At 40.8% G+C, this 24,056-nt stretch overlaps 2 protein-coding genes across 2 annotated transcripts; one reads left to right on the top strand and one right to left on the bottom strand.

Moving 5' to 3' along the window:
- Nucleotides 1-9,735: 9,735 nt before the first annotated feature.
- Nucleotides 9,736-10,683, top strand: LOC121141162 (olfactory receptor 3A1). Its single transcript, XM_040748012.1, has one exon. It carries the CDS (start codon nucleotides 9,736-9,738, stop codon nucleotides 10,681-10,683), a length of 948 nt encoding a protein of 315 aa, XP_040603946.1.
- Nucleotides 10,684-21,929: 11,246 nt separating this feature from the next.
- On the bottom strand, nucleotides 21,930-22,931 carry LOC121141206 (olfactory receptor 1P1-like). The gene has a single exon (XM_040748050.1). The coding sequence runs from the start codon at nucleotides 22,881-22,883 to the stop codon at nucleotides 21,930-21,932; it is 954 nt and encodes a 317-aa protein (XP_040603984.1). The 5' UTR covers nucleotides 22,884-22,931.
- Between the last annotated feature and the right edge of the window lie 1,125 nt (nucleotides 22,932-24,056).

Below are 24,056 nucleotides of genomic sequence, written 5' to 3'. Positions count from 1 at the left end.
ACCAATACAAGATTTTTAAGTAGATATTGTTTTATTATTCTGCAAGTATTTCTATGTCATGATAAATACAAATTTGTAGCTGAATGAAATAAAAACTGAGATTTATATGTATATTTTTCTCTTACCCTACACAAATTTTACACTATTTTATTATTCCAAAGGTAAGTGAAACTGTTCTTTCTAAATATTTGACAACAGTGGTTGTTATAAATAAACTCTTTTAATGTGTAACTAACTGTAAGTAATTAGAAGTCATTATTATATTAAAACTTGTTGTCTTGAGATGTAGTTTTTGGAGGTTCACCTAAGCTTGGTTGTATTTTCAAATATTGTATTTTCCATGATATGGATCAAACTGTGATTCCGTCCCAGTTCATCTGCAGACTCCCTGGCCCTTCTGCCCACAGTGCGACTTATTTGGAGATATGTTAATTATAAAGTAATATTCCCATTGGTGTGGATGACCCCACACCCATGCATTTACAGGCAACACTAGTTAGACACAGTGGGATATTTATTTAAAAAAAGAAGACATGAACCTGAGAGGCAAACTGTTGGGGCAGGAATCCAGGGGTAATCCCTTGGTGGTGATGGAGGTAAACATGATTAAAATAATTGTGTACATGCATGAAATTCCCAACAATTTAAAAATATTTTTTCAAGCAAGAAATGTGTCAGTGATTATGGTGAAATGAGGTTGTGTTGGGGTCCTCACTCAGTGAGGTGGCCTCCTGAGATTCAGGACCCTCAATCACCCTCACTCCCTGACATGTGAAGATGCGGTAGGAAGTGACTGCCTGGCAGCCAAGAGAAGAAACTTTGTCTTCATCAGAACCTGGCCATGGTAGCAACCGGATCTTGGACTTTGTGTCTGAAGAATTGTAACAGAATGCATTTCTGGTGCTTAAGCCACCCATGACCATCCTTAATTATGGCCATCTGGGCTAGGCAGTGCAATGAACTGGTGCTGCTTTGTTGGGAATTGTCTTGATGTGTCCCTTGCCTAGAATTTATGTGGATTGCTAACAATTTTCATATTGCTTTGTAGAAGCTATGCTGTATATTTCTCAAATAATTCCAGTCTCCCAATTTTTGGTTTTTCTTTCACTTTTGTTTTTTTTCATCTCCCACTAACTGCAAATTTTATGTTTTATGCCTTCAAATATATCTTTTTATAAGTTTATGGAAACTGTGCCATAATTATAAGAAAATTAGTTTTCAATATTTCCCTGGATCTACAAACAACCATCCCAGACAGGTAAGGCATTCTGGACCACCTCCCTCTTACATGTGCTCCCCTATGCCAAAAACTCCCTGAGCACCCTACCCAGACAAGTTTGAAGTCCGCAGACCCTTACCCATGGTAAGGGGTCCCTGAACTTTGCACTTCATGTGCACACAACTTATGTGCACACTTTCCACTCCTAAAAGTACTCCACACAGACAGGTTAAATAAAGGTCCCTATCCCTCCCATCACTCATGAGTGCTTCTGATGCTCGAAGCCCATTCTTGTCAGGTTAGAGGTCTCCATTCCTCCTACACATAATTCCATCTCTCCCTACCTTCCCTGGAAAGACAAAGTGAAAGTCCCTGGACCTGTTTCCTCTTGCACACACTTCCACAGCTCTGTAAACATCAGGCCCCAACAGATAATGAAACAGTTGATGGATAAAGATCATCTCTGATCTCCACTCTGATTCTTGTCCCACCATCCTCCAAGAATGGAGCACAAAGACAGAGAAGACTCTAAACCAGGCACAATTTATTGTCTATAAGGTGTTAACAATCTTTGAGCAGGACCAGATGGGGCTTAATTAACTACATCTTTAACCACATCCAGCCAATCAGGGAAGAGCTATCAAAAAGATATGAACATTTCCTGTTGCTATGGTTGTTATTGCAGCCTGGTCCAGGCTGGGCCTGCTGGGGGCTCTGGTCATCAAAAATCTCTTGTGCAGCCCAGTAATTTTTTAATTAAAATATAATCACATCATTTCGACTCTTCCCTTCCCTGCATCCAACACTCTCCATGCCTCCTCCCTCTAAATTTCATGGTTTCTTATTGTTACATATACACAAACACATAAATATATGAATACATCCTTCTGTGTCTATTAACTGTTGCTTGTATGTATATGATTTCAGGACTGACCACTTGGTACTAGATAACCAGTCAGGAGACTCATTCTTTGGAAAGACTTATTCTATCTCTGCAAATATCTTAGTTTCCTTAAGTTCTTTGTCTAGGGTCTGGGATTCTGTGAGATTTATTCCTTCCATGATAGCATGTCTATTGGTATTGTCATTGTTCAGGTCTTGCTTAGGCAGCCCTATTGTTGAGGTACCATGAATGTAGCTTCCCTGTCATTTCTAGGAGATGCAGTCTCATGGTAGATTCCCTGGTCCTTCCACTCCTACAGTTTCCAGTCCCTCTTCTGTAATGGTTCTGGTGCAGGAGTTGTGTTGCCTACTGCTGCCTGATTCCTAAACCAGTAGAATTGCCAGTTGTATCCCACATTCTTATCCTCGTAGCCACAAATACCTTTAGTTTTCACCCCTCATCAGAGATGCTTCTCTTTGCAGCTGACAGAGACCATCACAGAAATCCACAGATGATCAAATGCAGAGGACAGATGACTGTAGGGTGCCAATCTGTTAAGAGAAACTTTTTCCTTGCTAGCCGCTTTGGTTTATCCCCCGCCAGTCGCCTGGGCTCTGCCGCGCCAGCCTGGTTCTAGATCCGCATGAGTCCCAAATAAACACACAGGAGGCTATATTCATTATGAAGCTGTTGGCCTTGCTTGTCTCTTACTGGCTAGCTCTGCCTTAAGTAATTACCCCATAATTGTTAATCTAAGTATGTTTCTTACCGGAGAATAGTTCCCGGCGTCCTACCCCCATGGCATCACATGTCGAACCCTCTTGTGTTTCCCCTTCCCAGAATCCTCCTCGACTCCTAGTCCCTCCTATCTAGGTTTTCTATTGGCCAGACAGTACTTTATTGACAAATGCACAGGCAAATAACAGGACTTCCCCAACATCTCCTCTTTTCTGTTTAAACAAAAGAAAGGTCTTAATAGTCAAATTGTATATGACAGAACAGTTATCAAGTAAGAACATAGTTACAATATTTTAGCAAGATTTAAAGAAAATATCATCCATCCTATCCTTGTGAGTCCAAAGTCCTATATGTAGCTTATCTTTTATCATAACTAAAGAAAACTATAATTATAACTATCTGTCTTCAACTCCATCAAAGACCACAGAAGGATAATATATAAACACTAGGATTGACAGAGACATCTTACTGCCTGGACAGTCACCCGAAGTTCCTCTGTAACGTTGGGGCATCCATCTTCAGCCCATAGGCCACAATGTGTCTGGAACACTTCTCAGCAAAGCAGGAAATTTCAAACTGTCCATCTGCGTTGGCAGTCTGTCAGTCATTTTTCTTTGTCCTGCAGAAAGTCTCGTAGACTCTTCATCAAGCAGGAACCCTGTAAGACTGAGTTCAGTAGTCACTTTCCTGTGGGTCCTGCATGTCCAGATGATACAACAACAGTCAAACAATCTAGGCAAGAGCAGTTTCTTGCCCAAATGGCTAATCTTGCCATGTTGAAAGCAAACTTTATAACGAGTTTCTTCGATGCCCATCTTCCTCTCAGACGTAATTGGTGCTGCCAGGAGCAGACATTTCTCATTGTCAAGACAAACCCTAAACCATTTTAAACGCCATGTTCTGAAGGTCTTTGAGAGGTTTGAAGACTGTTTATGTCAAATATATTTCTGTATATCTAGAAAACCTAACTTATCTAACTATAAATTCTATTATAAGTAACTATCTATAGTCTGTATTTAATTATGCATTACATTTTAGAAGATCAGTATAAGCACAATGCTTAATCAAGAGGAGAAATATGAACATCACAAAATTGACCTTGAATTTGTATCAATAAATGAAAAGCAATACCCATACCATAATTCCCCTTTTTACCATTAAAAGAAGATTGGCTGTGATCATTAACCAATTATAAACAATCCCATTTAAATGAAAACAAAGATTTATAAACAAGATGGGAATTGGGACGTCGCTCATTCCAAACTGCTTCCTGCTGGAAGGGGGCGCTGTTCATACCATGGGGATCATGACAAAACTCAGAAACCTGTATAAGTCCATATTTTCGGGGCCTGTAAAACTGCATCATCTTAGCTGTTTCGATTGTTGGAACACCTGGTCCACTGCTTCCGGGGATCTTGGTTCGTCGAACCACAAAAGCCTGGAAGGAATCCTCAGCTTTTCATTTTCTGTAGAAACATAAGCTAAAACTCCTTTTCCGAGTAACATATCCTTATACTTAAATTTTGAAGTCAATGCATTTTCAAAAGATATAAGTTGAATTAATTCAGCAGCATTTATAATCAAGTGTACTTTAGCATTTGTTCCTTCCTTAGCAATGAAAAAACTGAAAAACACAATAGTGTACAGTATCCAGACTCTCTGTGTGATTTCCATCTTTACGTGGCTTATTTATTTATCTATTATTACTTCATTTCTTTCACTTTCATTTATTTTTCTCTGAGACAGGGTTTCTCTTTGGAAATCTGCCTGCCTCTGCCTCTGGAGCAATCCTACCGGCGTGCGCCACCACAACGCCGGCTTTTATATTTATATACCACTTTGCTATTTTATTTTCTCTCTTAATCTCACGTATATTTTTAAACACACTGTAAACCTTTAGAGGCTTTCCTTTATCCAAGTCTGACTTTACTGTAAATCTTTATGTTTTTCTGACCACGTGTCTTATCTGTAAAACTGCGGCTGTTTTAAACTGCCATTTCAAGATGGCGGGCGTAAGCGTGACTCCAGCTTACCGCCTCAGTCCATGCTGACATCCAGCAAATGCTGCCACTTGCAGCTGTACGTACACACCTATCAATTGTTAGCAGAGTCTCTTAAAAGAACCTTGTTGGTTTTTTTTTTTTTTTGCCGAGTCAGGAAGACTCCAGTAAGCGAGCCGCGTGAATCTCGGCTTGTGGCTAGCAAAACAGAGCACACCTGAGAAAAATGCTGCTACCAAAAATCTGTGCTTCTCTCCGTTCTTCTGTTTCTAAAATTCCTTTAAAGCTTTTGTTGTTTTGCGTGGAAATTCAATCCCGCTCCTGACAACCATTCTGTTAAGAGATGCTTTTTCCTTGCTAGCCGCTTTGGTTTATCCCCCGCCAGTCGCCTGGGCTCTGCCGCGCCAGCCTGGTTCTAGATCCGCATGAGTCCCAAATAAACACACAGGAGGCTATATTCATTATGAAGCTGTTGGCCTTGCTTGTCTCTTACTGGCTAGCTCTGCCTTAAGTAATTACCCCATAATTGTTAATCTAAGTATGTTTCTTACCGGAGAATAGTTCCCGGCGTCCTACCCCCATGGCATCACATGTCGAACCCTCTTGTGTTTCCCCTTCCCAGACCAATCTCCAAATGATACAACTATAATACAATTCCTAGGGCTCAGGGAACAACAATGAAGAGGATCAGACAGACTTTATGAGCCAGAGGACCAGGCTGTCTGCTCTGAGGTAGTGCATTCTACAGATGACAGGGAGTAACACCATCAAAATCTTAACAATATGGTTGCTGAAACAAGAGCTACACAATGACAACATCAGCTGACATCCCAACATGGCTGAGGAAAATCTCACAAGGCCCTAAACCTACACAAAGAGCTATGGGCAATTAATGGCTGCTAAGAGAGGGAGAAAATCAATCTTCCACAGGGATGAGCCCCTAGCAGGTTGTTCAATTCTAAACACACACATATACCAGCAACACTAAGTGGGATCAGTAGGTTGTATTTCTATATACATATAATAATAGCAGCAATAATAATAATAATTTTAAAATGCATTGAAGAAAGAGTGGGAGGGCACAAAGGGAGTTTAAGGAGGGGAAATTTGCAGTGGGAATGATGTAACTATAGATCTCATATATGAAACTCTTAAAAAATGTTAAATAAGATAAAAAGGAAAGCTAATGCTGCACACAAAAATAAACCTAAAACCACAGTGTATGGTCAACTGGTCTTTTAGGAGATAGAGAGAGAGGGTGCTGCATAGCATAGGTGTGAAACTATGGTATAAACGCATATTTAAATGTCTAGCCCTCAGATCCATATGTGGCTATAAGAAAATGATTGAATCACCTTGAAATTCAATTTATTAATCTGTAAAATGTGAGGGATATAGATACATGACAGAATCATTGGAAGGACTGATTAGAAATCAACTCCATGTAAATTTCTTGATACATGAGTATAGCAAGCATGTATTAAATATTATCCATTGTTTTTAAGTTAGTATTGGTCATCCTCTAAAAGGAACTCTTGTGTATATTGTTGAACTTGTCACAGAACGCTAAGGAAGGAAATCATGTGCATTCCACAGATGAGAAAGTTGAGGCCCAAGGGGAATAAGCAATTGCTAAGAAATGGAAGACAAGTCTCTCTATCCCACAAGTGTGCACCACCTCTGGGGTTTGGGTTGAGAGGGCTAAAGAGTGTGAAGGATGTGTTGCATAGCTGCTCCAATTTCCTCTTTCGTCATCTGTATCACTAAGGCTCCCAGCCTCGGAGGGCCTGGCTGAAACCCTCATTAGGGAACAACTTCGCCCCTTCACTTCCTGTTTTTCCCAGCACAGAGTTTCCAAGACCACCCCCAGGAGTATTCCAGGAATCCCAAGACACAGTCCCTCTGGCCCTCACTAACAAGGTTCAAGGTGGGAACACATTGTATCCTTGAGGATTTGGTTTCCATGAGCCTCTTCTGATTCTCCTTCTTTCCTGGGTTTCCCCTTCCTCCCCAGACTCGAGGAAGTTTCTCTCCTCATCCACAAGCTTAGAAGTCAGCCTTGCTCAGTCCTCGACCCTGTTTGTAGCAGGCAAGAAAATGAGCCGTTTTCGTGGCCTAAAGACCCAATTCAGTTCTAGCGCCACCTCTAATTTCCCAAGTGATTTTGGGACAGGAGACAGCTCTTTATGCCCCTCTGCTAAACTGAGTTTTTGTCGTATCTCCTCTATGTGCCTGTAAACAATCTGAAGGTGAGAACAAAGACACAGGAAAAATTCTGGGTTCCACTGTGATGTGAAGCTCCATTGCCTCACCACGGTGGTGTCTATTAGGGCTTGTATCTTTGACCTGGTTTTGCTTGTATATGCACACCCTTCTCCCACTTCCTGGGACTAATTTTGAGGTCCCAAGAGGCTGACACAATGATAAATCCCCAGGACAGAAATACAGAGATGCCCCAGTCTCTCTGTTCTCTCTCTCTCTCTCTCTCTCTCTCTCTCTCTCTCTCTCTCTCTCTCTATATATATATATATATATATATATATATATATATATATATCCTTAACGCTTTCACTGAAGCTGAATGAGTTTGTGTTTCACCTCTTTTCCCGCAAAATCCCTTTGGTTCCTGTGCCATCACCAGGTGAGTTTTCATGGCCCTTCCTCTGCCCTTAAGTCACTTGGATAAGGGGACTTCAGCTGTTTGTTAGCTGGTTGACCTTCCTGGCTTCACATGGCTCAAAATTAAAAAAAGGGGCTTGCTCTAGATGACAGGTCTTTGGCAAGGGAGTGCAAGAGCTGGTTCAGCATCGGTGACTGTCCTGACCGGTGATGGTCCTCTCAACATCCCATCAGCCACAGACATCAGTGGTGGTGCTAGGTGACGTCAAAAGTGTGTAGTCTCTTCTTGGTTGAGTTCAAGGCAGAAATTAGTGTTTTGTGCCATGGCATGACTGTCTTTTTTTTTTTAAAAGAAACAACTGTTCTGACTGTAAAAAAATGATTTTGAAGTTTACATTAAAAGATATTTTTGACCATCGTCCCACCTGCAGGGAAACCTTCGCTTCTCATTCAACTCTATCCATCCTCCTTTCAAAACTTTTCAAAGCCTAGTTAGTCTAATTTCACATTTGTCGCTTAAAATTTTTTTGATAATCCTTGCTAGTCAACGTTCCTTTTTTGGTAATTGGAGCATCCGCCCATTTATTTGGGAAGTGGTGCACAGAAGCACTGGACCTATGCATACAGATCCCAAAGAGAAACAGGATGTGAACCCTACACTTGAATTAAACTAGATTGATTAGGTAAATAGCTAAATGGTTTCTACAAGGCAAGCACCATGTAGAATATAATCAAAGTGCATTAGGAATGTGAAGACACAAATGTCATTTTGGAATGAGCAGGGATCGGTCAGGAAATAGCATCATTTGCACCACGTCTTGGAGATGTGGCCATAAGACACTGCAAGGGCATTCTATGCAGAGAAATTGTCAGAAACAATGATGATGATGCAGGGAATCAATATGAAAGGCTGCTGTGGCTATGAATCACTATGGTGCTCACTTGAACTTCAACCACTTGCCTCCAAGAAAGACCTTGGAGTCCACAAAAGCCCAGCCACAGGGATTAGAGTGGAATTTTGAGTCACAGGAGTTGTTCACAGAGAACTTCAGGAAGAATTTAAGAAAGTTAAGGCCGTGAGCCCTTGCCATCCTGGGATTAACTGGAGTGTTAGAGGTTAAGAGCAGGGACTCTGGAGGGTTAAATCTGCCCTGCCTGTGTCTCTCGCCTTATGCATGCTCACATTTTTCTTGATGTAAAGCAAAGAATAAAATAGTAATCCTTCTACAGTGATGCTGAAGGAATTAATTAGCTGCTACATGTAAAGTTCTTAGAATAGTGTCTAGCCTAGAGCAAGCTTCCCAATTGCTCATCTGGGAGTGTTACTAGAGAATGCCCCAAGAAAACTGTCCACATCAAAGGTATTGACTGCTGCAGAGAAAGAGAGCACTGTTTCTCTTTTGCTCCATTAGTTCACTGTGATGGGATATTTAGTAGGTTACACGACAAGCTCCAGGCAATACATGACATTTAAAGCTCTGTGTCAACTGTAGACAAATTGGAAAACTGAAACAAGGGAAAAATGCCACTTTAGTTAAAGCCACTGGTAAACTGAAATTTCTTTTGCACGCGTTTGCGTGCACGCGAGCGCCCTGCTGTAATCTCATAACATTATACCATGGCACTTTTGCTTCTTAGGAAAACACAATAGTGAATGTATTTTTCACTGTTTCCAGTCTACATACACTGGTATCATATAAGTAAATAGGAACTTCTTAAATTTTAACTCCTATTTTCTTGATAGTGCTTTTATTTTTTTCAGATAAAGAATTTCTTCCCAACATACAAGTTTTTTCTATTTCTCAGGTTTAGTGTTGTGAATGCTACAACAACACTATAATGATGGTGCCATCCTTCTTTGTTCTCATTTTTCAAGGATAATCAGATGCTGTTCCCTAGCAAATCTTTCTATTTCACTGTACCAAAACTGGGGTATCTTTTCTTTAGAATGAAGAATGTACTTGGCTTGTGATTTGTTGTGCATTAAACACTTGATCTGATTCATGCTACAAACACATTGATACCCAAGCACCCCCAGTTCCTTTAAGGGCTATACCTCAATAACAACAGGTTACATTTTAAACTATTTCTTTTATTTTTTTGATATTATTATATAATTATATCATTTGGAGGGAGGAAAAGGAAGGGAGGGAATGGCATTAAGTTACTCTTTTAAGTTTCTAATTGGTTAGTTTTCCTGTAGCTATGATGGAAATTTCCCTAATTCATTGAGAGACATGTTGTTTTCCTGCTTGGTTGTTTCTTTAGAGGAACTCATGCACCCAAAGCCTAGAGCCAATGGAACAACGGTTACTGAATTCATCCTGCTGGGTTTGGTGGAGACACCAGAGCTGTGGCCAGGTGTCTTCATCGTCTTTCTCTTGGCTTACATGACCACAGTTGCGGGCAACCTTAGCATCCTGGCAGCTGTCTTGATGGAATCCAAACTCCACACTCCCATGTACTTCTTCCTGGGGAATCTGTCAGTGATGGATGTGGGGTGCATCAGCGTCACTATTCCCTCCATGTTGGTTCGGCTCTTGTCCCACAAGCGCACAGTTCCATACGGAGCCTGCCTCACACAGCTCTTCTTCTTCCATCTGCTGGTTGGGGTTGACTGCTTCCTGTTGACAGCCATGGCTTATGACAGGTTCTTGGCCATCTGCCGGCCCCTCACCTACAGCACCCGCATGAACCACACAGTCCAGAGGGTCTTGGTGGCCACATCCTGGTCTTGTGCCTTCAGCAATGCACTGGCCCACACTGTGGCCATATCCACACTCGACTTCTGTGGCCCCAACGTGATCAATCACTTCTATTGTGACCTGCCCCAGCTCTTCCAGCTCTCCTGCTCCAGCACCCAGCTCAATGAGCTGCTGCTCTTTGCAGTGGGTTTCATAATGGCAGGAACCCCCATGGCACTCATTTTCACCTCCTACATCCATGTGGCAGCTGCAGTTTTGAGAATCCGATCTGCTGAAGGCAGGAAGAAAGCCTTCTCCACATGTGGCTCTCACCTTACTGTGGTTGCCTTATTCTATGGCACAGGCATCTTTAACTACATGAGACTTGGTTCCATCAAACTTTCAGATAAGGATAAAGCTATTGGGATTTTCAACACTGTCATCAACCCCATGGTGAACCCACTCATCTATAGCCTGAGGAACCCTGATGTGCAGGGTGCCCTCTGGAGGGTATTCACAGGGAGACGACCAGCAGCTTAAGGAGGTCTCAAGGTTCCTTCCATCTATTTCTTTTGAAACTAAACCTTGGGATGATGGGTGCCCTGTAGTGTCAAACACTACAACAAATTGTTCAGAACTCTTTCCATCTCAGAGCTTAATTTAAGGGATAATAATTATTGTCTTCCAAGGAGGCTGTACCCAGGTATAGATGGTGTGTACCTAATTTCTGCCAGGTCTGATGAGTTCTGCTTTTACTCACTGTATCCTCCCTTTAGCTGGAGTTCCCAAAGTGTCTCAGAAAGCATCCTCCTGGAGAGACTTATTTATTCCTCAATTTCAGGAATACTTGGTCTGTCTATGCAACATAAGCCTAGAGGGGGAAAGGCTCATTTCTCTTATGAAACTCCTAAGATTCACATGAAACAGAAAGGAAGTTTGCTGTATGGTTTCATATTCTCTAGTAATTTAGAGAACATGGTATCTGGATGCAGGGCACAGACCTGATTGCAAATATTAAAACTCCACTCACACGTAGGAAAATTTATGATGAAAAATGAGCTTCCCCCAATTACCATTCTTGTATGTTTCTAAACTTTGAAAAATAAAAATTTATAACCTAAACATTTAAACATTTCATAACCCCCATTACTCAATATTAAATTCCTCTCTAAAATTCATGTGTGAATGCAGATCACATGGCGATGCCTTGCCCTGCCAGTGAAAGTGTGGCTATAACCTAGAGTGTTCGCTCATCCTGTTTTCTGTTCACCAGTCATCAAATCTAGTTATCACTTAGGTGAATTCCTACCTCACATTATTTTAAGACTAATCACTTATTCTTGACAGTGTTACTGTTTAGTTGATATTCCTAGGATTCATTTCTCCAACCCTCTCTTTTGACCTGAATCTATGGCTTCACTTCCCTATAATATTTGGTGTGGGTATGCAGACTGGCGGATGGGCTAAAATAGAGATGGAAAGAAAGTGTACAGAAGAGGGACAAAAAGATTGGAGGTAGAGCATTTGTGGGAAATGTAAGTGAATAGTGGGGAAATAAGGAGAAATCCAGATAGAAGGTCACGTAGAAGGGTTGAGAAGAAATAATAGCATTAGAGAGGGTGACATGGGCTATAGGGATAGAATATAAGATGAGAGGGAATGAAAAAAATAAGATAGCAAGAGGCTGTGGAGAGATTTGAGTGGGATAGCATTTATATGTCAGAGATGGATGATTCAACTTCCCATTCTGTGTGGTCCAACAATAACCAGTTCCTGTCAGTCCAAAGCTGTTAGCATAGTCTACCCTTGTCCCAAGAAAACAATATCTCAAGTTTTGCTGGGTATACTAGAGTGCCTGAGGGCACAGCTGCCATTTCTTTAGACAGAGATGTACCAAAGTCAGGAAGAATATCTGCCACATGAGGAAATACACCAAAGATGAGGGGATATTGGGTATGCATTCAATAGAGATTGTGAAGAACACTTTGTACACATTCCTGCCTCCTGATTCAATCCTACTAATGTTGTAAAGGACAGGTAGAAATTTGGGTCTTTCTTGATCCTTTTTGACTCATCAGACAATCTTTAGGATATAAACAACAAGCTTTCTACAAGGGTTTGGGAAAACATCAAGAATTCTTACCTCATATCTCTGCTGTCCAGGATATTCTTGAACTTGAGCAAATACTTTATATTTCTTGACTTGTGCTTGGCAGGAGGGACAAAATAATCATCAAGGCTCTCTCAATACTCATGTCTGGTTCTGTTAGTTTAAGTCTCTTGACAGATTCTCTTTCTACAGCGAATGGCCACTTTTTCCACCATTGCTTCTCACCACCAGCATTTAACATTGCAGAAAAACACAGCTTGTTTGCCTCTAAGACCCCGGAGCCTCAGTCTTTCCTGTCATCTTGCCGTTTATGCTGTGCTTCAAGTGGTGACTTGCCTGGTGACTTGCTGTGGCACAATCACTAGGTGAAACCAAGCAACTGATATCAGAATCACAAAGAAGCACTTTGGGCACAATCCCATTTCTCTGTTTACCCACAGAGATTACAGGGTTTCTTGAACAATTTTTTTATGCTTCCTTTTCCTTTGAAATCGATGTCCTGTTTGTTTTTATTCCAAACTAGAAATCCCTTCACAACTTAAATTTGTCATTAGCCATGAAATTCATCATGCTGTAAAAGCCCAAATGGTGCGGAATGTTACCAATGCCTGTCTAAACCAGGGCTACAACAATGCCCCACACACCCACTCACACACACATTCAAAATACCACTTTGCAACTAACTTTCCTCTTTTATATTATATAATTATAGAAATCAATCTATCTACAAACATATCCACTTTAATAGCTACAAAATATTCCATTTTATATATTAACAGTGGTTTACTTTTCCAACTCATTGATATTTTTGCTTTTATAAGAGTTAATAATTCTGAGATTAATATTTATCTGTATTCCATGCATTTGCAATTACCTCTATTGGCTAAATTCTTGCAAGTAATGTATAAGTGCGTGAACATGTGCATGTGTGCTAAAGGAAATACAAAGACAAATTTAAACTTTGGTAACTATTCTGTTCTTTCTTTTTGCCAAAAAAGTGCACCTTTTTCATCTTGATTTGCACTGTGTGGGAATGCTTGTTACTGCACATCTTTGATGTCACTGGGTATTATAAATGTATCTTTTGTCTTTAACAATTAAATATAACGTTGTGTTGTTCTTTAATTTGAATTTATTTATAAATGTGGTTAGTTATCTATAAATGGATGGACAGATAGATGATATTGATATATTTGTTATTTTCTTTACCTTTCAGCAAATTGTCTGATGTAAGTGAGGACACAGTAAAGTAACAGTTCAACTGACCAGTACATGGATAGGGGAAGGGTTTTATTGTAGGTTAGAGGGAGAGCAGCCAGGGGCATCTGGAAGAGTCCTGAGCAGAGAGAGGAGCACAATGAACATGGATAGGTGTAGAAAAGTGGGGCATGCTGGGCGGTGGTGGCGCACGCCTTTAATCCCAGCACTCGGGAGGCAGAGGCAGGCGGATCTCTGTGAGTTCGAGGCTGGGCTGGACGGACAGCCTCCAAAACAATACAGAGAAACCCTGTCTCATAAAACCAAACCAAACCAAAACAACAACAACAACAACAACAACAACAACAACAACAACAAAAGAAAAGTGAAAAGTGGGGCATGGAAAATCATGTGGGTTACAAGAGGACAAGTAGCTAAGGGGAGGGAAGCCTGTGAACTGGAGCAGCCTGGGAGTTTATGGTAGAAGAGGAGGTGAGAGGGGCCAGGAAGCTAGTGTGGACTTTGAAATGCATAACAGGTACATGTGAATAGGGACCAAAGGTGTCTGGAGACAAGCATGGGCTTAGATATGTAAGGGAAAAGCCTTGCCTGGCAAGCAGAAACCCACTCCACAGGTTCCCTTTGGACTTGACATCAGCCTTTTGGGAGTGGTGTAGTTTCTCTTTTGGTTAATTTGCTAACCTTTTTAGAATTTTCTTCCTTCATTATTAATTAAACAAAACGTATCTGGTAAGTAAAGATTGTACATATCCATGGGCTAGCATGTTTTAATACCAATATACATTGTATAACTTTTGCAGTGATTGGGAGTCAGCTCATATTCCAAAAAGGCACATTTGCCATGTACCCCTCAACATAAATCCCCTGTCCCCTTCTTTTTACCTTTTAGAGCCTCTACTGCCCAAATTGAGGTTCGCATTTTCATGAAATTTGTCATCTTTGTGTCAAGCCCATAATAAAAGGACTTCCCATTTAAACATTGTATCAATGTATCTGTCTGTGGTATCTTTTAGAACTTCATGGTTTACTTTCAAGCCAAGGATTTGATGTATTTAGTGCTTGCTTTTGTGTACACTTTAACTTTTATCTCAGTTGAGTACAAGTATCCCATCACAATAAAATGTATGTCTGGTCACCTATAAAATATATGTGATAAACAGCAAAAGGCAAAAAACTGTGAGATCAGAGCTGTCCCCATAGGGAGACTTTTGTTAGATACATTCACCAGACAGATACATTTGCTGGACCACAAACATATATTAGGAAAACAGACAAGTGAGTAGGAAATCCACAACTGAGTGATGCCAGATGGAAACTTTGTACCTTTTACAATTGTAACGGGAACCCAAGAGATAGGGTTCAGATAGACAAAGGAGGCCAACAGATACTTTACAAAGGAAGATAAACAAATACAGAATAGATAAGCAACACCATCAGAGGAAAGTAAATTAAAACTACAAGGCTACTAATGGTGAGCTTCTGGAAGAAGCATTTGGTCTTTAGCTTATTTCCTCACTACAGGAATGTTCTCCTGAGCTTCCCAGGAAACTTAAGCAATGGTCCTTCTGGCCCCTTCCTGAGTGTTCTACTAATGTGTTTGACATCATCCTGCCCGAGCGTCCATATGCTTCTCAGTGGTTCATTAGAACCAACTCCAAGCATCTTTGCAAGGAGATCCAGTTCTTCAGTGGGGAAAATGCTCCCATATCAGGAAAATCTCTCTGTGTCATCACATCTAGCTTCACTCCTCAGTGAGAACTTGTGCTCACATTTCCTCCAGGAAATAGAGGAATTCTCAAGTCTGGATAAGATGCCAGTGAATCAACTCCTTACTGCTACTGAAAGCACATGTCTATAAAATGAATGCCTTAAAGCCACAGAAATCTATTATTTCATCTTTCTAGAGTCAAAAGTCTGAAATAACTCCAGTAAAAGTTGTTTAAAGGCATTAGTAAGGATGGTTCTTTCTGGAGGCTGTAGGGGAGAAACTATTCCACATCTTCAGTTCTACTGGCTCTTGGCATTCCTTGACTTGCTGCCACCCCCACCCTTATTTCTAATAATGTCCATCAGCCCATTGCTTCTTCTTCTGCACTAATGGCTTCAGAGCTGCTAGAACTGGCTATTGCTTGATCACACAGAATGTGAAACCCACATCTTCTATCTCTGATGTATTAACTTTATTTCCCCCTAAATCTTCAGCACATTGCCTTCCTGTTGATCCGTGCCACCACTTCCAAGACAACCCACAACTTCCAGAATCATGTTCAGACCCCAAGCTACCTTCCCAGTAGTCTGCTGTAATGAACTCCCTGGGGAAAGTCCTACATTCTTATGGATTCATTAGATAGATGAGAATGAAGAAGTCTTCCCTCTACTCCTGTACCACTCCCCACACCTCTTCTTGCTCTCAGGTTCAAGTTAAGTTTGAAAATGGACTCCTCTATGCTCAAAGACCTGAGTTGACATCTGGGAAAGAGAACATCTCCTTGGCAAGGTCCCAACTAGTCCCCAACTGCACCTCTTGCTTTCAGGGAGACCAATAAAGACATAGTCACATCATCTGGGCCTCAGTGGCTCTATTGTTCAGAAGGACTAGAATCATCTGCTCCCATTCCATCTGCATGAGAAAACCTATATGAGAGAGAGTGAGAGACATTGTGGTTGTGTTAAGGGCTGAGATGTTTCCTTCTATAGCTTTCCCCCAATTTACTTTTTATAGGAGGTCCAATTTCTGAGTTCTCAAAGCATGACTGTGCCTTGGCAAAGGAGATACCAGCTTGCTTTTTCTTCACTTATACCCTAGTCATGCAGCCCAACCCCTGCTCTCTGGTTGGATAGCAGAGTGTGTGCAGCTCCTCCATCTCTCCCATGAAGCCTCACTACTTTGATGTCCAGTCTAGATGGGTGTGCTTACATGTCCTTCCTCTGATCTAGCAAACAGATAAGGGACTTATCACCTCAAACTTGGCATCATACATGGTGTAACAATGTTCCTGGAAAGGAAAATCCACTTAAGAGAAGAAGAAGGACAGTGCCTCAGGGGCCCTGGCTCCTTTCATGACCCCCTTTCCCCTGACCTCTTCCTTCTTGTGAAGCCTATTCTCTCTGTGTTTAAGGGCACTAGGGGATTTGCTGAGGCTAGTTCACTGCTATGTCCTACTTCCTCTGTATCAGAGACCCCAGAAGCTTCCCTTGTTGACCTTTTCACCATTGAGAGGCAGAAGGAACTTTCATTATTGGGAGTTCCAAGGGGGAACTGTCACTGTTCAGAGGAGCCTTATCAGAGAGCTCCTAGTGGGGCTCAGGTGACTCTGTGGTACTCTGTAGGCAGCTCAGGTGAATCAAAAGTCCTTTCAGAATCCCAGTGACATGTAAGCTGCATGTTTAGCACTGTGGCAGGAGTGTAGATGGTGTTTTCCTGTCCCAACCACCTGTTCCAAATAACCAGCAGCTGCTTCTCATATAACTGACTCAGAAACTTAACATAAATTATAAATACTTGGCCAATAGCTCAGGCTTGTTATTAACCAGTTCCTTCAACTTAACTCATTTCTATTAATCTATGTCCTGTCCTGAGGCTCATGGCTTCTACTTGTGTGTCCAACTCGTTCTCCATCTGACTGGTGACTCCTCTGACTCTGCCCTTCCTCATCCCACCATTCTCAGTTAGGCTTTCCCACCTAACTTTTTAGCTATTGGCCAGTCAGCTTGCTTATTAGACCAATCACTATGATTGATTTAATAAACATATATTCACACAGTGTACAGGAGGATTATTCCACAGCATCTCTCCCTTTTTGTCTAATTAAAAAGGTTTTAACTTTAACATAGTAAAATTATATACAATAAAGTAGTTATCAAGTAAGAATTGCAATTACAATATCCAGTCTATATGTATTTGGCAAAATTAGAGAAAATACTCTATTATCTATCTTGGTGAGTCTAAAGTTTTATACCTAATTTGTTTTCTATCATAACTAAGGCAATTATAAGTTTAACTATTTAGTCTTCAACTCCATCAGAGATCCCAGAAAGATGAAATATTACCTAATGACAGCCTGTCTGGACAGTCACCCAAAGTTTCTCCATAATGTTGGGGCATCCAACTCTTGCCTACAGGCCTACCATATCTGATAGACTTTCCTGTGAAGCAGGGGATTTTGAAGAACTGTCCTACCTTGTCTTGGTTTTGCTGCACAGATCTGTAAGATGGTTCCTTCCCAATATAGGCTTTGTCTGTAGGAAGCATGTGGAGTTTGTTGACAGGAAAGCTTCCCAAGATCAAACAGTGGCCTTTATCAGAGCTTTCCAAGGGTATGCTCTTCAGCTAGCCTTTCTATTATCTGTCCCCCTTTCAGCCTCTCATCATTTTATATGCAATTTAGTATCAGCTCTACTTTTATTATGCTTCCTTCAGTAAATGGAAGTTAAATGATGAAATTAGTATAACAGACCAAATGAATGAATAAAGCCAGTAAACAAGCAGCGTGTGGCAAGACATCTCTCCAGGACAAAACTTTTCCTGGAGAGATGCAACACACACACATCTACTCACCCCAGATAAGGAGTCCACAGTAGAACAAAGTATAGATATGACTAAAGTCCATCTTGGTGAGCCAATGAGTTACTGTGGTTCATTAGAGGTATGTGATTGAGGGATTACATTACAGGAACAGGAATGACTCACAGACAGCTGCATCAGCAAAGCCCCCCCCCCAGCATGAGTGACAACTCACAAAACCTGGGAACCCGGAGCATGCTGCACAGCCTGCAAGCAGATTAACTCCCAGGTGACTCCGCTGATTGGTCTAAACCTCTTCTAGGCAGTGGAGCTGCAAGTTTTAACTTGTGGTGACATCTGATGGAACTCTGTCCTGGCCTGTGGCACTGGGACACTGAGTCCTAGCAGTCAATGGGGACTGACATCAAAGACTAGTAGAACCAGAACACAAACTCACACAAAGAAATACCAAGACATCCCTTTCTGATCTGTTGCTAAGCCAGAATCTGGCACCATGGAGCTGCCTGAGGACACAGAGAAACCCAAGACATGGCACCAGGGCCCCATTTCCTGTATCCATTTATCTTTTGGTGGTTAGGCAAATTCCATAGCTTGACTGTTATAAATAGTGCCATAATCAGGCATATATTGTTCTTTTCACTAATGTTTGCATGCCTTTCTCCATTTTCCTTTCAACCTGACCAAGGTGTTTAAATATTTGAAGATTGCTTCTTTTAGTGAGCCTACTATTGGGTGATATTTATTTATTTATAACCCATTCTACTGATATATTTTAAATGGCATACTTAGACCAGACAGGTTTAATGTGGTTATTAAAATGTTTAGAGTTGAACCGGCCAGTTCATTGTTTGTTTGTATTTGTTTTCCTGATTTTTTTCCCTGTCTACTTGTGAGTTACTTGGAAGTTCATTTATCTGCAGTATTTTCAAGTATATTGTTAGGAACAACTTTGAATTGTTACACTAGGTATTACACTTACATCCTTTTATCACACTATTCCCTTTCCATCATCATAATTCTTTAGATGAGGTATAGAAACTCCCTTTAGTGAGCCCATTAAAAGAGGAGCACGATTTATTTTTAGGCATTCTTTGATTCTTTTTCAGTAGACAATGTAAAGGATAGACACCACTTTTCTAACTAGGTACTTGATACGGATTCCTTGAAGACTTATGCTGGCTACTTACTATACATTCAGAGCATTTACTTGAATACGTCTTAGTATTCCCATGAACAAAAATAATGTTGATTATTTCAGTCATTATAAAACAAAATATGCAAAATCACCAAGCACACAGGCCCTGAATGGATGAAGGGATGTATTTTATCTCTATTTTTGAAGGAGAAACATGAGTACATTTTAACACAGCAACAAATTCAGGTCCCATATTGTAGGGTAGAAGTTGGCTAAAATGGGAACTACAGTTGTATCTGAGTGACAATCCTTGGGATTATACTGGTGCACCCACTTGTGCTCTCTTGACTGCTGCCTTTCTGGAGGCATCACCTGGATCGCGGCATCACCACTGACCACCTCACTCTGGCCAAGGCCCAGAGTGCTGCTCAGCTCAAGGAAGCAAAACTGCTGTACAACATCTGTACTAACCCCAGGCAGTGACTGAAGTCCCAAGGGAAGACCCAGAGCTGTATGTGTCAAAAGCGAACATACATCATAATAGGTAAGTCAGTCAGGGCCTGATAAAATGAAGACCCAACTAAGTCCATTAGTGGTATGAGTATGTAAGTAGGCAGAGTTCTATCCACTGCCTCATGTACAACATATGAGAGGCCACATCCCTTGAGAACACTCACTCCCCTTTCTCCAGTATTCATCAACTGCCAACAGCTCCTCAACAGTAAATAAAAAAGAAACTTATAAAAAGAAATCTGGAACAATGTTGGAATATAGAACATGTCCCATGATATTTAACTAAAATTTTATTATTTAGCCTCTCATTGAAAGTATTCATGAATCTTTATACTTACAAGGGTATTGATGATTTTTGTACTATTGAAAGCTTTGCTTTAATAGCTACAGATATGTTTATAGTTCATAACATTTGTGCAATAGACACTTTTATTATTTCCTATTTTCAGAAGGAAAATATACTTGTTCTATTCAAGTTGAAGTCTTTTTCATTTGATATTGACCTTACTTGTCAAAATTTTCATCATTAACATATTCCCCATGACCTTATCTGCCAAGTTTTTAAAAATTTTAAACCTTTATTTTTATTTTAATTAAAAATATTATTAAAATTTTACTTTTATTTAAAAATTTTAAACATTCAAATTAATTTGATTTAATGAATTTATATTATTACACAGTTAATATGATTATACAAATTCAATTAACCTTCCTGTTCCCCCATGATCTACTCTGTCTTGCTCTTCTCCCCCTCTCTTCTTCTCAGCTCCCACTCCCCCCACTCTTTGCTGTGTTCCCAATCTGTTCAGAAGATCTTGCCTCATTCCTCTTCTCTGGGGTATCATGCATATCTCTGTTAGGTTCTTTCCTGTTTTCTAGACTCTTTGTCAGTGGAAGTGCAGACTGGCACTATCCTGATCCATGTCTAAAATTCATATATGAGTGAGTACATACCATGTTTGTCTTTTTGTGACTGGGTTACCTCGCTCAGGATGGTTTCTTCTAGTGCCATCCATTTACCTGCGAATTTCAAGATTCCATTGTTTTTTCTGCTGAGTAGTATTCCATTGTGTAAATGTACCACATTTATATATCACTCCCCCCATCTTAAAGGACTACACAGACTTTAGAATTATTAACCCTGCAAAAGACAGTTCTCCATGGAAAAGGTTACAAAAAACATGGGCAGTCACACATATCTCGAAACTGAGGACAGATTCACTGTCAGCATGGACTATATGAACAAACAAAAGTGGTATAAGTCAACCACTCAATATCCTCTTGAATAGGCCAGAGACTTTGTAAACACAAGATATGAATCTGCTGGTAGCAGAACAAAGAACATTGTGAGTTGAAGTAGTTTACTCTGAAATGATGACAAATGGTATAACAAATACATAGACAGTTATCACCTAGTCTTCACACTCAGGCTCAGCAGTGCATTTATTGACACCAGTGTCACCACAAACAGGGGAGCAATGTTTGTTATGACAATGAAACACAAGGTGACAAGTGGGGTAAGAATCATTGTGGAAGAGAGGAAGGAAAGAGTATAAGGGCCAGAGATCCTGGAGGACTGCAACAAAGTAATGTCTTTTGGACAGGGCAGAGATGTTACACTCATTAACCTTCAACAGATATAGTTGCCTACCCAAGACCATACCAGGTCCCTCTCAGAGTTGAGGAGCTACAGGCAGTCAACTGCTGCTGAAGGAGGGAAAGCAGTTTTCTGCACTGACAAGCTGTATGCTAGGTTACCCATATCACAGTATTCAATTCTGCACCCATGTGCCTGTGGGGAACATGAGTTTGACTCAGTAAGAGAAATATACATGTGTGGGAGTGCATACAATATATGAAAGGAATATGAATTTGATATTGGGATGTGGAGGATCCTGGGAGAATTTGGATGGGGTAGGGTTTGATATGATCAAAATGCATTGTGCTCATGGATAATATTCTCCAAAACGTGCATTTTATTTTGGACAAATAATGAATTTTCATTTCAGAATATTGTCCCCATATAAAGAATTTTCTTGCTGTCTGTCATTGACTAAATCATCATTCTGGTGAATGCAATTATAAGATAAATGAACAAAGAAGCAATTCATAACAAATTAAAGAGAGCTTTGCATTTTCCTCAAATCTAAGAACCTCGAGGTGAGGAGTTAGTGAGTAGGACTGTGAGGAAACATATATAGGACTCAGAAAGAGACAACTGAGGTAGAAGTCTTGAAGATCATCAGCAGAGGGAATTGAAGACACCTTCAGTATCTCTGCAGAAGTCAGTGTCTCCAGGAGAAGAAGACTTTGCCTCTGAGAATTCTGACCAGTGCTCCTTTCATGTCTTTGTTCCTCAAGCTGTAAATGAAGGGATTCAGTAGGGGAGTGACCACTGTATACATGACAGCAGCTGCTGTGTCCTCTATCACTGACTTGGAGGAAGAGGATGAGGGGCACAGGTAAGCTCTTATTACTGTTCCAAAGAACAGAGTCACCACAGCCAGGTGGGACCCACAGGTAGAAAAGGCCTTGCGCCTCCCTTGGGCAGAAGGGACCCTGAGGATAGCTGACACAATGTGGATATAAGACACAAGGATGAGTAAAAAGGGGATTAAGATAACTGCACCTCCCAAGAAGAGAAGCACAAACTCATTGATGCGGGTTTCAGAGCAAGCGATCTTCATCAGGGGTTCCAGGTCACAGAAGAAGTCTGGAATGATCTTCTTGGAGCAGAAGGAGAGCCGGAATATGAGGAAGGTGTGTATCATGGCAACAAGATTTGTAAGAGTCCAGCAGGCTATTACCAAGAGTGAGCAGCGCCTGAAGCTCATGATCATCTGGTAGTGGAGAGGATGACAAATGGCCACAAATCGGTCATAGGCCATTGTGGCCAGTAGGAAGATATCCATGTCTCCAAATGTCAAGAAAAAGTAGAGCTGGGCCAGGCACCCTGCATAGGAGATGGCCCTACTCTGGGAGTAGATGTTCACCAGGGCCTTGGGTACTGTGGTGGAGGTGAAAAGGATGTCATCACAGGACAGGCTGGCGAGGAAGATGTACATGGGGGTGTGGAGTCGTACATCAGTACCAATGGCCAGGACAATGAGCAGATTCCCAACCACGGTGACCAGATACATCCACAGGAAGAGGAAGAAGAGGATGTGCTGCTGCTGTGGTTGCTCTGAGAGTCCCCAGAGGAGGAAATCGAAGGTGCTGGTCTGGTTTCCTCTTGCCATGAGTACAGAGGTCAATGAGGGAAGTCTTGGGCTTGCTTTCTGAGATGTTTCATTCTAGATGATTGCTGAGCACATCTTCTTTGTTATCTAGAGAAGAATCACAGTGTTTGCATAGTAACCCTCAGGTACATGGACATAGGACACTTAATGCAGCTTGCCCAAGATGCTCTTCCAGAAAGTTCTGCAATATGCCAATGATGAACATTGAAATAATCTTCCTGAATGCTTTTCTACATTTCATCTGGCCAAGGTATTTTCCTTGTACTACAGTTCTACTTAACTGTGCTCTAAGGATCCAAGAAAAATTTGTTCACCCATTTTCAAGTGTTCTATAAACACTGAATCCAGTGCCGGATAACTAACACAGTAATGATCCTTACCCCCAGAGAGTCTTCAGTCTGAAGGTATGGACATAACTACATACATTAAATTGTAGACCATTTGGAGTCAGCCTGCCATACCCACTCATAAAACTCTTGGATCTGTGAGTAGCTGTGAGCAGGCGGATCTCTGTGAGTTCGAGGTTGGGCTGGACCGATAACCCCCAAAACAATAAAGAGAAACCCTGTCTTGTAAAAACCAAAAAAAAATTCTGAAGACAATGGTTCATGTTTTTCATTCTTCTTGAAACAATGTTTCTACACTAAGAAAACTACCTAGTAAAGACCTGTGCTATCCAGACTGTTCTTCAAAGATTCAGTGAAATGAAAGAAGATCAAAACCTCTGCTGTCTAAAATTCAAAACTGGGGGAGGTACTTCTGATTCTAGCTCTTTGGAGATGGAGATAGAAAGATCAGTAGTTTAAGGCTAGCCTTTGTTACATAGTGAATTTGAGTCTAACCTAGGCTACAAGAGAGCCCATTTAAATAAAGGAAAAGATATAAAATGCCAAAAATACATATATGTGAATATGCACTCTATTTCAATTATGCCAATGAACACTCTTCACTTCCAATTTTCTACTTACATTAACAGTTATACACTGCATAAGATTACAGAGCTAAACCCAGTTTCACAAAACTAACAATGATTCAACTTATGACCTCATAAAAAATCAGTTAAAATTAATTACGGGACTTAAAGAAGACAGTAACAAAATTAGAAAATAAAATGCCTCGTCAACCTCGAAAAATTGTTAAATGTCTTTAGTACATAATTACGAATAATATTTT

Source organism: Mesocricetus auratus, unplaced genomic scaffold (assembly GCF_017639785.1).
Source record: "Mesocricetus auratus isolate SY011 unplaced genomic scaffold, BCM_Maur_2.0 Super-Scaffold_100007, whole genome shotgun sequence".
Classification (NCBI taxonomy): Eukaryota; Metazoa; Chordata; class Mammalia; order Rodentia; family Cricetidae; genus Mesocricetus; species Mesocricetus auratus.
Note: the sequence above shows the minus strand (reverse complement) of the source record. Positions and strands in the feature narration are given on the sequence as shown.

What these genes read in the sequence shown, in the direction of transcription:
- LOC121141206 (XM_040748050.1), bottom strand. Translation starts at nt 22,883, where the DNA reads ATGGCAAGAGGAAACCAGACCAGCACCTTCGATTTCCTCCTCTGGGGA.
- LOC121141162 (XM_040748012.1), top strand. Translation starts at nt 9,736, where the DNA reads ATGCACCCAAAGCCTAGAGCCAATGGAACAACGGTTACTGAATTCATC.